This window comes from Haliotis rufescens, unplaced genomic scaffold (genome assembly GCF_023055435.1).
Source record: "Haliotis rufescens isolate VD_foot unplaced genomic scaffold, xgHalRufe1.0.p SCAF_47, whole genome shotgun sequence".
NCBI classification, from domain to species: Eukaryota; Metazoa; Mollusca; class Gastropoda; order Lepetellida; family Haliotidae; genus Haliotis; species Haliotis rufescens.
Window position 1 is genome coordinate 2,995,432 of NW_025964190.1, and position 17,186 is coordinate 3,012,617.

At 43.3% G+C, this 17,186-nt stretch overlaps 1 protein-coding gene across 1 annotated transcript; it reads left to right on the top strand.

Annotated features, from left to right (window-relative positions):
- The first annotated feature begins 5,141 nt into the window (after window positions 1-5,141).
- Window positions 5,142-9,679, top strand: LOC124120558 (serine/threonine-protein kinase PrkC-like). Its single transcript, XM_048383367.1, has 3 exons — window positions 5,142-5,325; window positions 5,859-5,903; window positions 8,761-9,679. Exons 1-3 carry the CDS (start codon window positions 5,190-5,192, stop codon window positions 9,645-9,647), a joined length of 1,068 nt encoding a protein of 355 aa, XP_048239324.1. The 5' UTR covers window positions 5,142-5,189; the 3' UTR covers window positions 9,648-9,679.
- Window positions 9,680-17,186: the final 7,507 nt, after the last annotated feature.

Sequence of the window (17,186 nt, forward strand, 5' to 3'; positions counted from 1 at the left end):
CAATATGTGTAGCTGATGGATACAATGTGTGTAGCTGATGGATACAAAGTGTGTAGCTGATGGATACAATGTGTGTAGCTGATGAATACAATATGTGTAGCTGATGGATACAATGTGTGTAGCTGATTGGTACAATATGTGTAGCTGATGGATACAATGTGTGTAGCTGATTGGTACAATATGTGTAGCTGATGGATACAATGTGTATAGCTGATGGGTACAATATGTGTAGCTGATTGGTACAATATGTGTAGCTGATGGATACAATGTGTAGCTGATGGATACAATGTGTAGCTGATGGGTACAATATGTGTAGCTGATGGATACAATGTGTGTAGCTGATTGGTACAATATGTGTAGCTGATGGATACAATGTGTGTAGCTGATTGGTACAATATGTGTAGCTGATGGATACAATGTGTGTAGCTGATTGGTACAATATGTGTAGCTGATTGGTACAATATGTGTAGCTGATGGATACAATATGTGTAGCTGATGGGTACAATATGTGTAGCTGATGGATACAATGTGTAGCTGATGGGTACAATATGCGTAGCTGATGGATACAATGTGTGAAGCTGATGGATACAATGTGTGTAGCTCATACATACAATATGTGTAGCTGATGGATACAATGTGTGTAGCTGATGGATACAATGTGTGTAGCTGATGGATACATTGTGTGTAGCTCATGCATACAATATGTGCAGCTGATGGATACAATGTGTGTAGCTGATGGATACAATGTGTGCAGCTGATGGATACAATATGTGCAGCTCATGGATACAATATGTGCAGCTCATGGATACAATGTGTAAATAACAGATACAATCTGTGAAGCTCATGATACAATATGTGCAGCAAATGACACAATGTGTGTAACTAATGGGTACAATGAGTGTAGCTCATGGAGGAAATGTGTGTAGTTCATGGATACAATGTGTGTAACTAATAGATACACTGGTGTTACGAATGGGTACATTGTGTGTAGCTGATGGGTACAATGTGTGTAGCTAATGGATACAATGTGTAACTAATGGGTACAATGTGTGTTACTGATGGATACAATGTGTGTAGCTCATGGATACAATGTGTGTAGCTCATACATACAATATGTGTAGCTGATGGATACAATGTGTGTAGCTGATGGATACAATATGTGCAGCTGATGGATACAATGTGTGTAGCTGATGGATACAATCTGTGCAGCTCATGGATACAATATGTGCAGCTCATGGATACAATGTGTGTAACTAATAGATACAGTGTGTGTTACGAATGGGTACATTGTGTGTAGCTGATGGGTACAATGTGTGTAGTTAATGGATATAATGTGTTTAGCTAATGGATACAATGAGTGTAGCTAATGGATACAATGTGTAACTAATGGGTACAATGTGTCTTACTGATGGATACAATGTGTGTAACTGATGGGTACAGTGTGTGTTACGAATGGGTACATTGTGTGTAGCGAATGGATACAATGTGTGTAACTAATAGATACAGTGTGTGTTACGAATGGGTACATTGTGTGTAGCTGATGGGTACAATGTGTGTAGTTAATGGATATAATGTGTAGCTCATGGATACAATGTGTGTAACAAATGGATACAATGTGTGTAGCTAATGGATACAATGAGTGAAGCTAATGGATACAATGTGTAAGTAATGGGTACAATGTGTGTTACTGATGGATACAATGTGTGTAGCTCATGGATACAATATGTGCAGCTGATACAATGTGTAACTTATGGGTAGAATGTGTGTAGCTAATGGATACAATGTGTGTAGCTCATAGATACAATATTTTCAGTTAATGATAGAAAGTGTAACTAATGAGTACAATGTGTGTAACAAATGGATACAATATGTGTAGCTCATGGATACAATGTGTGTAACGAATGGATACAATATGCTGCACTTACAGCATGCCAGCTACGAGATCGGGGTATAAAAGGAACGATTAACTGTTCATTCACACCCAAACCGTTGGACAAGAGCATGCTTAGATTGAGGGTACAATAGAGAGAACGAGCAGCTGGCATAATACACCAGGGAGCAACGCATGACAACGTCGCAAGGAGTTGTGGCTGTAGCCGAATGACAATCACCAGGCGCACGGCCTGTTTCATGTGGACTGGGCGGAAGAGAGATAGACCCGCTGTCAATATTATTGTCCACAACTGACAGCTCTCGTAGTCCTTATTATGTTACAATATCCTCACAACACGGGAGCATCATACCTTAAACTCGTAGAGAAACAAATTCGTTTCGGGTATGTTAGCTTTCATGTAGGGACTAGGGGCTGTGATTGTTTTCAACGTCAATGTTTGAATTTGTAACCAAAACAATTATATCTCAACACGCTCACGTTCATCCATACAAGTGAGATTATTGTTCTGAATGCTTCCAAAGTTAGTCTAGTCACCGTGTTTTGAAAGTATTCCATTTCACTTCAAGTCAAGTCCAGTAATATCTTATTGGTAATTCATTGTCTGGTAGACCGTCCTAGGTACGTTTTGTCCATCATCGTGTCTTTGGAACTCGGTAATGCGGACCAATTACACTGTCTATAGAACATAAACCTTGTTTGATTAACAGAGGATAGCAGATTGAATGTGACCAAAATCAATCCATTTCTGTGTATTCTGTAATACGGAAAACAATCACTTGTGATGCCCTTCTGATGTCCTATACAATGTCCAAAGTGGTCATTTTGGATGTAGCATTCTTATTTGCCACGTTTAATGGACACATGAACTTTAACATAAAACCTCCAAGTAGACCTACAGACCTAAATAGAACTAGGGCACAGACACGTTTGCGCTCCTTTATGGAGGCTCCGAATACGCCTATCGGGTTTCTGACTGGACGAAGAGTAAATCAAAGAGTCAATTCTATATGAATGCTGATGCATAGTGCAGCGTGTTGCCCGAACCTCTGATCTGTCTCATGAAATAATGCGCTAGACAGGTTAGGTTGATATATGGCAAATAGGACCACATCTGGCCATCGATCATTTGTGAACCGTGTCATATGTACCACTAACATGGAAACCAACAGTTTTGGTTGGTTGGTTTGTTGTTGAACGCCGCACTCAGCAATATTCCAGCTATATGACGGCGGTCTGTAAATAATCGAGTCTGGACCAGACAATCCAGTGATTAATATCATGAGCATCGATCCACGCAATTGGTTGGTTGGTTGTTTAACGCCGCACTCAGCAATATTCCAGCTATATGACGGCGGTCTGTATATAATCGAGTCTGGACCAGACAATCCAGTGATTGATATCATGAGCATCGATCCACGCAATTGGGATCGATGACATGCATCAACCAAGTCAGCGAGCCTGACCACCCGATCCCGTTAGTCGCCTCTAACGACAAGCATAGTCGCCTTTTACGGCAAGCATGGGTTGCTGAAGACCTATTCTACCCCGGATCTTCACGGGTTATATATTGTGACAAAGACACAACGGCTGTAAAGGCTTCACAGGGTCACCAACTCTGATTCGATAAATGTTCACCTAAAGGGGACAGACACCCCCACGCAATTGACATGAGTGGGCAAACGGTAAATACTGTACTACAAATGTGATGTGTATTGCAATGGGTGGCCTTTTCGTCTATGGCACCGTAATTTGCTGTCAAAAGTTGCGAGCCTTGGGTTCGCCAGACACCAATAACTGTGAAGTTCGCCCCAAATATGTTACTGGTTTTGTCAGCACCACACCAAAGTGGTGAATATCTGAGACTTGCATCACTTCGTTAAGCTGACACGCCATGGTATAACTGGAATAAGCATTAAACCCAACTCACTCACTCACTCTTACACTGTTTTACTGTTTTTCTATTTCAATTACTTTATGCTTAATTGTTGTTTAACGCCGCACTCAGCAATATTCCAGACGGCGGTCTGGAAAGTATCGCGTCTGGACTAGACAATCCAGTAATTGACCTCATGGGCATCGATCCACGCAATTTAGATACGATGACATGCATCAGCCAAGTCAGCGAGCCTGATCACCGATCCCGTTAGTCGCCTCTTGCGGCAAGCATGGGTTGCTGAAGAATATTCCGGTGTAGAATAGGTCTTCAGCAACCCATGCTTGTCGTAAAAGGTGACTATGCTTGTCGTAAAAGGCGACTAACGGGATCGGGTGGTCAGGCTCGTTGACTTGGTTGATACATGTCATCGACCCTAATTGCGTGGATCGATGCTCATGATATTAATCACAGGATTGTCTGGTCCAGACTCGGTTGTGTACAACAGATTTGCGGGCTGAAGACGGTATCGTGGCCAGGGCGAAAAAGTCTGAAAGCGGCATCAGAGAGATGGACATCTCAAAGGTCAACGGCGGCGTGGAGTAGTCAACAACCTTGCAGAAATAGAATGGAATAAACGTTAAACTCCCCATTGCTTTTTTTATCTATATTCGAAAACCACCGTGGTCGTGTGTGGATAGAGTGACTGCCCGGAGAGAGGAAGGTCGGTAATTCTATTCCCGGGCGCGTCATACCAAAGACATTCAATATTGTACTTGACCCGTGAAGATTCCGGGGTAGAATAGGTCTTCAGGAACCGATGCTTGCTGTAAAAGGCGACTATGATTGTCGTAAAAGGCGACTAACGGGATCGGGTGGTCAGGCTCGCTGACTTGGTTGATGCATGTCATCGACCCTAATTGCGTGGATCGATGCTCATGATATTAATCACAGGATTGTCTGGTCCAGACTCGGTTGTGTACAGACCGCCGTCATATAGCTGGAATATTGCTGAGTGCGGCGTTAAACAACAAACCATCCAACCATTGGTTTACACCAATAAATGGCGCCAGCTGCTTGCGACTACGGCAGCGCATGCCCCTCCACACTCTTAAAATACAGCAACTGTACTGTAAATTGTATACATGACCCTCCCGCAACAATTAACTGAACTATTCACCCTCGGAAAAACTCAAACACATATTTACTCCATACCGACATGTATTGATCCCTCTGTCAAGGCCTTTGATAAAGCAAGAACCAAAGAGCACAGTAGTGAACCAGTTATACTTTCGCACGTCTCGTAACACGTTTTGCCTCACATATAAGCCTTTTATTTATTATGCCGATCCATACTCCAAAAGGACTTGCTCTCGACATGTCCAGTGATTGGCACTGCCACGTGTGCCATTAACAATACACATGAATATTTGTGTTAATTTAACTAACAGCTGTTACTCTATTTGGGGAAGTATTACATATTGTGTCCATACCTTTATATCTGATTCTGTTTCACTTTACAGGTCCTCGATCACAGCATCTCAACGGAGAACTACAGGTGAGACAGCATTTTAATTGTCTTTAAGGTATATGTATTATGGGCAGTGTTGAAAATCATAAAACACTTTCTTTTATTATCATCTTCAGCCTTCCCTGGATTTAATTCTAAAGTTTTATTAATATTAACCGTTCAGTTAATCTGTTTCATTAAATTTTATAACAGTTCTATAGTTGGTTGGTTGGTTTGTTGTTTAACGCCGCACTTAGCAATATTCCAGCTATATGACAGCGGTCTGTAAATAATAAAATCTGGACCAGACAATCCAGTGATTGATATCATGAGCATCGATCCAAGCAATTTGGATCGATGACATGCTTCAACCAAGTCAGTGAGCCTGACCACCCGATTCCGTTAGTCTCCTCTTACGAGAAGCATAGTCACCTTTTACGGCAAGCATTCGTGAGAGCGTAGACCCATTCTACCCCGGATCTTCACGGGTCTACGCTCTCACGAATATGTTACAAACGTAATAGCTGTTATCTGACATAATGCAGAAACATCGAAATATAATTCAATAATTTTCTTTTCAGAGATGATACGGCAAGTTATCTTGACGATCTTTTTCTGCCATGCAGGTGAGAAATTATCTTGCTACTAGAAGCTGATTGTGTATACATAATGATCCACTATTTCAGTAACAGAAATATTTCCCTAGCTATCTCCCAGTCTTAATTTTATCTACTTTAAGAGCGAGTTCGTGAGATTACCGGGCGGGAAGTGCTAAGGCCCGTGTCAGGGATTTCGGCCAAAATTAACATAACGGTAGCCGGTGTTGCCAAGTGCCCCCATGTGCAATATCTCGAATGTCCTTCCATCCTTGGCGAAGAAAATGGAAAAAGAAGATTATTCATGGCAAAATTGCCCGAATTCAGTCTTTTGTGAACACGGGATTTTGGTATGGGCTCATTACCGCATTTGAAATAGGATATCAACCAAACTTCACAGAACAGTAGATTCCTTGATGCTTTAAGAGCATGACAAGTTTCACGTATATAGAGGTACATCTACACCGCAAACAGACCTCTCAGATATAAAAATTGCCAAAACTTGCTGTGACGACTACCGATATTAAGACCTCGTGCCAGAGAACGCAGTGCATGTTCATTGAGATGTCCATCCTCCATACTCCAGATAGGTAAAAATAAAATAATTGGAATACATTCAGAAGGACTTAGAAAAAATCAATGAAAAACGACTTGTGTCACAGAAAATGCTTTATGTTAAATCATGAATATTGACAAACGATTCACATCCGATTCGGTACTCGGTATTGTTTTAATCCGTTTCAGACCCGTGAAGATTCCGGGTTAGAATAGGTCTTCAGCAACCCATGCTTGCCGTAAAAGGCGACTATGCTTGTCGTAAAAGGCGACTAACGGGATAGGGTGGTCAGACTCGCTGACTTGGTTGATGCATGTCATCGATACCAATTGCGTGGATCGATGCTCATGATATCAATCACTGGATTGTCTGGTCCAGACTCCATTATTTACAGACATCCGTCATATAGCTAGAATATTGCTGAGTGCGGCGTTAAACAACAAACCAACCATTTAATCCGTTTCACGCTGTGTTTACAATTATCAGGTGTGGTTTAATGCATAGTTTGAGAAATTTGGTACGAAATTCGGTCCAGTGATTACGTGAACCAGCGATTAGATGAAACACATTCATTGCACTGTGTCGTAATGAGAATCATGGATTCAGAAGCATCTTGGAGTGTATGAGTGAGTGAGCTTGGTTTTACGCCGCTTTTAGCAATATTTCAGCAATATCACGGCGGTGGGCACCAGAAATGGGCTTCACACAATGTACCCATGTCGGGAATCGAATCCGGGTCTTCGGCGTGACGAGAAGCATCTTGGAGGGAGACTAAAAGCGCCAGAATATCGAGTTCACAGTTCTTTCTATACGAGGCTAACTGAGAAAGATAACGACGCATCGAAACAAAGATGCAAAAGATGCACCGCAAGTGAGATAGTTCGACATCACTTTTGAATATACTCAAGCGGTGATTGATGCACGTGGTGGGCACAACCGATACTGACATTTTCTGTACCCCTGTGACATTAACTGTATCGTGTACGTGTGTCTGTCTAGGTGACACGATTAATGTTTTGAACATTGTGTACATTGATCTTCAAACAGTGTTTCTGTGTCCTATTTTGAAACAATCGAATTATATTACATTTTGAAAGCCAGTGTCAAGTTTCTTTTTTTGAAGAGTATATATACAAAATTGTATATTTTTGGATATGTTATCTTTCCAAAGCATATACCAGCTGGTATAGATGGATTGTTTTGTGCAGTGTTATGTATAGTTTTATGATCTGGAACAATCAGACTTAATTCAACTCTCTCATGCAAATTACCAGAAACATTGGTTGGCGGTTAACCAGGTCAGTTTGTTGATTATGATTAAACGATAGGGGATATTCTGCCATTTTCCTGTCAGACAATTGCGATTGGACCCCAAACCAATGATTCAGGGGGTGTCTATATGTTTTCACTCATGTCTGATTTTGCCAGATCATACATGCATGTGAAAATTGTCATCAATGTACAGTCATGATATACTTGATTTTGACAAATTTAAACTAAGCTAAAAAATCCTCAATACTCGTAGCCCAGGCAAATATCAATTTCTTCTTTTACGAGCATCAAATTGACAGACCAATTTCATAAACGCATCAAACATGAATTAAGATACACATGCCATTTTGTCATGTAACCCTCGACGGCATGGCGGGGAGACCATTGTACGGAAGCGCAGAGGGGCCATGGTTAATTAGGATATACTTAGCCAAAAAATATTTCACCGTGGCCCTACTACGCTTCAGTACCATAGCACCAATACCGTTGAAAAATTCTAATCATCCGCCTTATCACTTTTCCCGAATTTTGCCTGGTCTTCTCGCGGACGCACTCTTAATATCTAATTTTATTATGTTTATAATGTTATAATTTATAATGTTTATAATATTCATCAAATTCAATAATGATGTTACCGTGTGCATACCTATCCAATAATACTAATGGTATGATCTTACTAAATACTCTGATATAATATAACATATTCATATTCTGATGTTATATCAATATCCCAGCCCACTGTTCCTCCGTGTCCGTCCTACGAAACCCCATTAGGACCATATTGGTATTTTGTTTTTTCTCTTTTGAAAGTTGTTAATACGAGAATAAAGTCGTAATTACGAGAGAGAAAAAGTCGTAATTACCAGAGAAAAAAGTCGTAATTACGACTTTTCAAAACTCGTAATAACGACTTTTTTCTCGTAATAACGACTTTTAAAAGAGAAAAAACAAAATACCAATATGGTCCTAATGGGCTTTCGTACCGTCCTTCAGCCGACTCCAGTCATTCCGCCGACTGAATCCCATACAGACTAACAGTCCTCTCTACTCAATTTTCAGGCTCTGCCTTCCATTATAATACAACGGTCTGTCCTAAAAGAACTGTACCGCCCTCCGTCCTAAACTTTGGTTTCTGCGATGACGGCATCCCAAGTGACCTCCATCGTTTTCTTCCGGTTTTACTGAACTTTGACACCGTCGACGTGTTCGAGGATCTGATGGTGGGCGCTGGAGGACAAGCCCGGCTGTACCTGGGGCGATTCCTCCCCACGGATGAGGACGTTGTCGTGAAGATGCTCCTGGAAGAAAACCTTGAAGAGCTTATGAACGAAGCAACCATGATGATCTACCTGGAAGATATTCCCCACGTCCCACTCTTCCGTGGTTTACTGCCAGTGGGTCCTCTGATATCTGACTTAGCAATCGTCATGGAATTTATCCCCAACAGCACAACTGTACACGACCTTCTGCTCCAAGGAGCTCTGTCTCAGTGTGACTGGTTAAACTTCTCGCAGCAATTAAGTACTGCGTTGTTAGAAATGCACAAACGTTTCGTGTTGTTCAATGACCTTCATGACAGGAACATCATTGTGTCGCGGCAAGGGGCCATGCTGAAGGTGTACGTTATAGACTTCGCAGACGCCTCCTTTCGCCAAGGGAATTCCTTCATGGAGAACTTTACGCAAGGATCTAAAAATCCGTTTCCATCCCCAGAAGCGCACGTTGGCATCACTACCCCCGCAAGCGATGTTTTCTCTCTTGGCATGATATTGGCCCACATCACAGATTACGTCAACAATAAGCATTTCTACAGGATTTCGCAACAGTGTGTAGCAGGCAGTCCCAGTGATAGGCCCCCACTGTGCAATGTTAACGATTTCCTAGTGGAGCTGTACAAAGACACATGCAAGAGTGCCCCCAACACATGGCGCAATCAGAGTGAGTGAGTGAGTTTGGTTTTACGCCGCTTTTAACAATATTCCAGCAATATCACGGCGGGGGACACCAGAAATGGGCTTCACACATTGTACCCATGTCATGTCGGGATTCGAACCCGAGTTTTCGGCGTGACGAGCGAACGCTTTAACCACTAGGCTACCCGACAGCCCCTGGCGCAATCAGAGGTGAAGCTGACTGACCCATATTTGATTATTGGTTTATTGGTTAAAACCTCTGCCCGGACAGGGAAAGGTCAGCGGAAGGTCAGTGATTGGATCCCGGGCTGCGTCATACCAAGAGACGTTACAAGGTGTACCCTGCATGACGCTCTGCATTAAGGGGATAAAACAAGGACTAGTTCTTACACGCCTTTGGCTGAGAAACCCATTGGACATAAATGGTATCAAAAACAATTGTGTGAGATCGAATTCCACGTCCGTGATTGGCTACTCCATGGTGATGACCTAAGGTCAAATTATGACGGACTACTCCCCTGATAGTAATTCACTGATAAGGGTTTTTTTGTTCTTTGGTCGAATTCACCTATGTCTGTGTTGAATGTTATGGTTTTAGAGTGTCAATACATGTTCTTTGATGTTATTTTGTTTTCATTGTCATCATCGCCTTGATTATCCACATATATGGCTGAAACCTCTTTTGTGGAGGGGGGCACGGGTGGCCCAGTCGTCTAAGGCGCCGAGATTCGCTGTGCAGAGTTGCGTCCCTTGGGCACGCCAGAAACCTTTGATTGTGGGTTTGAATCCCGGTTCGCCCCGATTATGTTTCTAGGTTTGTCAGCATCATACCCGTGCTTGTGGGTTTCACCGAAGTAGTAAACGTCTGAGACCTGCATCACTTCGGACTTTCCTCCCACTTTAAGCTGACACGTCGTGATATAACTGGAATACTGTTAAAAGCGGCGTTAAACCTAACTCACTAACTCACTCTTTTGCGGAGGGTCACACTAGGTAGGAGAAGTAAGCAGTACGCGGATGACGTCACTCTTGACCGTTTTGTTATGTATTAATGCGCCACTGATTTCATAGACAAAATATGTATTTATTCGATGCCCAAAATACTGCGATTTTAGGGTGTGACTCGTGCCTTTCACATACAATCTATCATACAACTCGTTGTGAGATGACTATGAGCGGACAATGGCGCACGCACACACACGTACATGCACGTTGGAATGTCGGTGAAAAAATCGGGAGGATGACCTCACCTCAGCACAACCTGATTATTAATGGTGTAATACGTTTCACATTTCCCTCACACCGGGTCTCGGCAGCAGGCAGGAAAGATTAATCTGCACACCTCACCCCACCTCAACACACCACACCTCACTCACCAAACAACATCTCACCTCGCCACACCTCACCTCACCATACCACATCTCACTCACCAAACACCTCACCTCACTCACTACACCTCACCACACCACACTCATCAAACAACACCTCACCTCACTCACTACACCACACCTCACTCACTCACCACACCTCACCTCTCACCAAACCACACCTCTCACCAAACCACACCACCTCACCACACCTCACCACACCACACCACACCACACCACACCTCACTCACCACACATCACCTCATTCACCACACCTACCTCACCACACCTCACCACATCTCACCTCACCTCACCTCACTCACCACACGGGGGCACGGCTGGCCCAGTCGTCTAAGCTGCCGGGATTCGCTGTACAGAGTTGCGTCCTTTGGGCACGCAAGACACCTTTGATTGTTGGTTCGAATCCCGGTTCGGTTTCACCGAAGTTGTAAACGTCTGAGACCTGCATCACTTCGGACTTTACTCCCACATTAAGCTGACACGCCGTGATATAACTGGAATAGTGTTAAAAGCGGCGTTAAACCCAACTCCCTCACCTCACCTCACCTCACCACACCACACCACACCTGAGCATTAAGGGTGTAATACGTTTCACATTCCCCTCACACCGGGTCTAATACTTTTCACATTCCCCTCACACCGGGTCTAATACGTTTCACATTCCCCTCACACCGGGTCTAATACGTTTCACATTCCCCTCACACCGGGTCTAATACGTTTCACATTCCCCTCACACAGTGTCTAATACGTTTCACATTTTCCTCACACCGGGTCTAATACGTTTCACATTCCCCTCACACCGGGTCTAATACGTTTCACATTCCCCTCACACCGGGTCTAATACGTTTCACATTCCCCTCACACCGGGTCTAATACGTTTCACATTCCCCTCACACCGGGTCTAATACGTTTCACATTCCCCTCACACAGGGTCTAATACGTTTCACATTTTCCTCACACCGGGTCTAATACGTTTCACATTCCCCTCACACCGGGTCTAATACGTTTCACATTCCCCTCACACCGGGTCTAATACGTTTCACATTCCCCTCACACCGGGTCTAATACGTTTCACATTTTCCTCACACCGGGTCTCGGCAGCAGGCAGGATAGATCAGTCTGCCAGCCTCTGGCTCCACATCTGTTGTGGACGTAACATGTTTTTGGTCCTAAAGCTACACATTAAATATGTGGGTCGGTATCGACTAGTCGTTCGAGAAAACAACTATGAAATATCGAAATCCATATTCTGTCCCACAGCTACGGTGGAGATATGACACAATACACACAGGGTCCTCTTTCCTGCTTCGACCCGTGAAGATCCGGGGTAGAATAGGTCCTCAGCAACCCATGCTTGCTGTAAGAGGCGACTATAACGGGATCGGGTGGTCAGGCTCGCTGACTTGGTTGATGCATGTCATCGTATCCGAAATGCGTGGATCGCTGCTCATGATGTCAATCACTGGATTGTCTGGTCCAGACTCGATTATTCACAGACCGCCGTCATATAGCTAGAATATTGCTGAGTGCGGCGTTAAACAACAAACAAAACCAACAGGCCGCGACTTAAGCTCACGTGACTTTCATTCAGGTGAGGTAAAAGGATGGGTGTGAAACACAACCAAATGAATTTCTTCTAGATGAAAAGTTTTTACGAGTCATCGTACCCCAAAAATGCTGTATACAAAGTTGTTTTGTACGTGTTGGCGAATGTGCGAAAACCAACGGACCTTGGTCGTTTTAAGACAGGAAGTTTCTCATTCACCTCTGACATCAGAGCGCCAGATTGTATGCCACGGGTGAATGAGGAGGACAGTTAACTATGGGCACCAGCCTGGTGTATTGTACTTCCTGTTACTATGGCACCGACCACCCAGTGCTGGGAGTCCATGCGTCTTTGATGACAAGCCCCCGTGTTTTGTCAGCTTCTCTTGAACGTGAAATGTTTCGTGAATGGACTATACCTGACACACATTTAACTATACGTTCTGCAGGATTGGATTTGAATGCTCTTCTCACGATTTGACTCGGTTTATATTATAGAATATTATTCTTCCACATTTGAGCTTTCCTACCACATTGAACTGACACACTATGGGTGAAATAAATGTTCAAAGCGACGTGCAGCCTCACGCACTTACAATGCCAGGCAACATCGTACAACGAGGACCATACACCGATAAAAAGACTAAAATTGAATCGATGTGGTCCCGATTCAATGATTTCGTTGGTTGGTTTTATGTTTAACGCCGCACTCAGCAATATTCCAGCTATATGACGGCGGTCTGTAAAAGAATCGAGTCTGGACCAAACAATCCAGTGATTAATATCATAAACATCGATTCACGCAATTGGAATACGATGACATGCATCAACCAAGTCAGCGAGCCCTACTACCCGATCCCGTTAGTCGCCTCTTACGACAAGCATAATCGCCTTTAAAGGCAAGCATGGGTTGCATAAAACCTATTCTTCCCCGGAATCTCCACGGGTCCTGTACAAGGTAAATACTTAAAACAAATATCCAAGTATCTAGAGACTCGTGGCTAAAATTCAAAATACAAAAACAACTCGTTTGCAACGTAGCAGAATCAATCATATACTATCACGGTCAATGAAGACGACGTTTAACATGACACGTGCACGGGAATGGCTGGCGGACATTTTGGGGTCAGCATCAATAGACGCAAAACATTTCAATGCCGACATTATGGGGACTGTGAGCTGATATATTAATCAGAAATTTTCTGCTTAACCTGTCAATTGACAAAAACATCCGCCCAACAGACACGAGAAGCTATTAATAGTTTCCACAGTATTATTGGCAACTTGGAGCAGGCATTGCTGACCAAGGTATTTATGAGTGTGGGTGTGCTATATGGGGTGGGGTTCAATGAAGTGATGTTTTTATGTCCTGGTCGTAGGTGACTTCCTCCCTATGAAGTCTGACACTGAATTCGTTATCAATAAGGTTCTTGCTGCTCATTGTCATAAAATATGTTTCGAGTTTATCATTTTCTTAACAAAGACTTCAACATTTGATTACTTTGACTTGGTATAATCTGATTAAAAACAGTTTTTTAACGTTGCTAATGTTTAATTCCTTTATGCTGTTACTTTGTTGGTTGGTTGGTTTGTTGTTTAACGCCGCACTCAGCAATATTCCAGCTATATGACGGCGGTCTGTAAATAATTGAGTCTGGACCAGACAATCCAGTGATTGATATCATGAGCATCGATCCACGCAATCGGGATCGATGACATGTATCAACCAAGTCAGCGAACCTGACCACCCGATCCCGTTAGTCGCCTTTTACGACAAGCATAGTCACCTTTTACGGCAAGCATGGGTTGCTGCAGACCTATTCTACCCCGGAATCTTCACGGGTCTGCTGTTACTTATATGGACTTAGTATATATCTGTCTGGACAACACTCTCAAGTTTGGAGGGATTGCTTTAAATGAACTTTAACTCATTCCTGTTCATCCAAGCCAGTGTGTACCCCTGGGACGTGACGCGTGTTTATAACAAGTGAGTGAGTGAGTGAGTTGGGTTTAACGCCGATTTTAACACTATTCCAGTTATATCGCGGCGTGTCAGCTTAATGTGGGAGGAAAGCCCGAAGTGACGCAGGTCTCAGACGTTTACCACTTCGGTGAAACCCACGAGCACGGGTATGGTGTTGACAAACCTAGAAACATAATCGGGGCAAACCGGGATTCGAACCCACATTCATATGTTTCTGGCGTGTCGAAGGGACGCAACTCTGCACAGCTAATCGCGGCGCCTTAGACGACTGGGCCACCCTTGTCCCCTGTTTATAACAAGAGGTCCATAGGGTCTGTATCGCTTACCTGGATATTTACGCAATCATGACAAAATATACATTTGCATTGTACATGTATACAATACTGCAAATATTCGTAATTTTGACTCTGATAGCATTTAAAAGGGGTGGATGGCAAATCTGACAGCATGAACGTGTATTTCTCTAGATACAAATGTAGCATAAAGATCTCAACCGTTTCCATGTTATGATCCAGGGTTTAAGTTTCAAGAGGCAAGGCTGGACCCCAGGGCGAATCCTGTTGGCATAAATTTATTATTCTCTTCATAAAAAAAACATGTATACAATGTATCTGTTTATTATAGGTCGGGGATGATATCGGTTTGGAAGTTATGGTCAAGAGTCTAACTCCATCGGGAGTGCCTGACTGATGAACAGAAGGGCCAGTCCTGGTCATCTTCCCGAGGCAAGTGAGTTAACTGACTATAAAAGTCCAGTTTCCACCCTTGCCGAACTAGGCTGGCATTATGGAGTTAGATTTTGGCTGGGCTAACGAGTCTATGCATAGTCCAATCAAAATCGCGCACCGAAATCGAAATCCGGTTCGTAGAGTGCCATGCAGATTTCGGTCGATTGCAGGATTTGTAAAGCATGTGCACCGCTAACTCGTTGTCAACAGATATTTTCTAAATCTTTTCATGGTTTTAATCAAGGTGCTCACGTGATTTGATGCACTTCGCGATGTAAGACTCGTTTTATCACAATATAGATCTTGATTATCGATCAGATCGTCTTGACTGGGCGCCACCGTTTTGTTTGAAACAAATGCAAGTGATACGAGAGGTTGAATCTTATTGGTCAACAGGAGAGGCATAGAAAGGACATAACTCGTAATAGCCACTGGTGGCGCTACGATCGAGCCCAGGAATTCCAGCCTAGTTCGGCAAGGGTGGAAACATGACTTTTAAAGTCAGTTAACTCTCTTGCCTCGGGAAGATGGTCCTGGTAGCATATGTGCATTCCTCTTATTATACTCTCAATTGTACATATGGTTATAGGGTGGGGATCTTAACTGTGTCCAAGTTATAAGCTCTTTTTGACCCCGCCCCCCAGCCGCTGGGATGGAGAGCGGGTTGGGGGTCAGCCCCTCCATTTGTACAATTGGGAATTTTCCTCACCTGAGAATACTTCCAATCAACTATGGTTGATATCCATCTCTTAGTTACAGAGAAAAAGTCGTTGAAACCAATATCGCCAAATTACTCCTATTTGGCCCCGCCCCTCAGACCCTTGGGGGGTCAGCCCCTCCATTTGTGCAATTTTGAATACTTACCACCGGAGAATGCTTCCAACCAAATATGGTCGATACCTATCTCTTAGTTCCAGTGAAGAAGTCGTTAAAAGCAAAATAGTCAAATTACCCTATTTGGCCCCGCCCCTCAGCCCCTTGGGGTGTCAGCCCCTCCATTTGTACAATTTTGAATCCCCACCACCTAGGGATGCCTCTAGTCAAATTTCGTTTATTTCCAATGAGTGGCTTAGAAGAAGAAGTCGTTTGAACACATTGTTGACGTACGGACGACGGACGAACGACTGACGCCATGGTATGGCATAAGTTCACCTTGGTCCCTCGGACCCGGTGAGCTAACAATCAACAATCGCCCACAACTTCCAACTCTATTAAAGGGGAAGTGTACACGAAAATATCAATTTCGTTCTTATTTGAAACAAAAAACAAATTATTATTTTGTTTGTTTGTTGTTTAACGCCGCACTAAGTAATATTCCAGCTATATAACGGCGGTCTGCAAATAATAGAGTCTTGACCAGACAATCCAGCTATTGACATCATGAGAATCGATCCACGCAATTGGGATACGAGGACATGCACCAACCACGTCAGCGATATGTTGTAAGCCTGTCCCTGGCCCTCTCGACTGGCAGAACCGCTTCACGGAAATGGGTCAACGTCTACCGCAGCGAAATGCTGTATGGGGAAATAGGTCGGATAGAGCCAGACTGGGATCCTGCCCTTCGCCCCCTAGTAGCTGCAGGAGAGGAGCGCAAGCGCTAAGGGCAGGTAAACAAGTCTTGGACAGAGCGTGACTCCCTCTTGTGGTTGTGCCCGAATAACACAAACATGTTTAGTGTAATAATTTACAGTTAGGAATATTTTAATAAAAGTGTCATAATTACTTAATGTATTTCGTATGTACGCATATCATTATACACATGTGAAACAAAGATAAAGATTCTTTACATCTTTTCAACTAGTACTCATACCCATGTAGTTTTCTCAAACCGAAACCAAATAAAACACCTGGCGCCGTGCAATAAACACGTAATAAACGTTTATCCAGGACTAGAACCCGCAGAATATACGGCGTCTTTACTCCA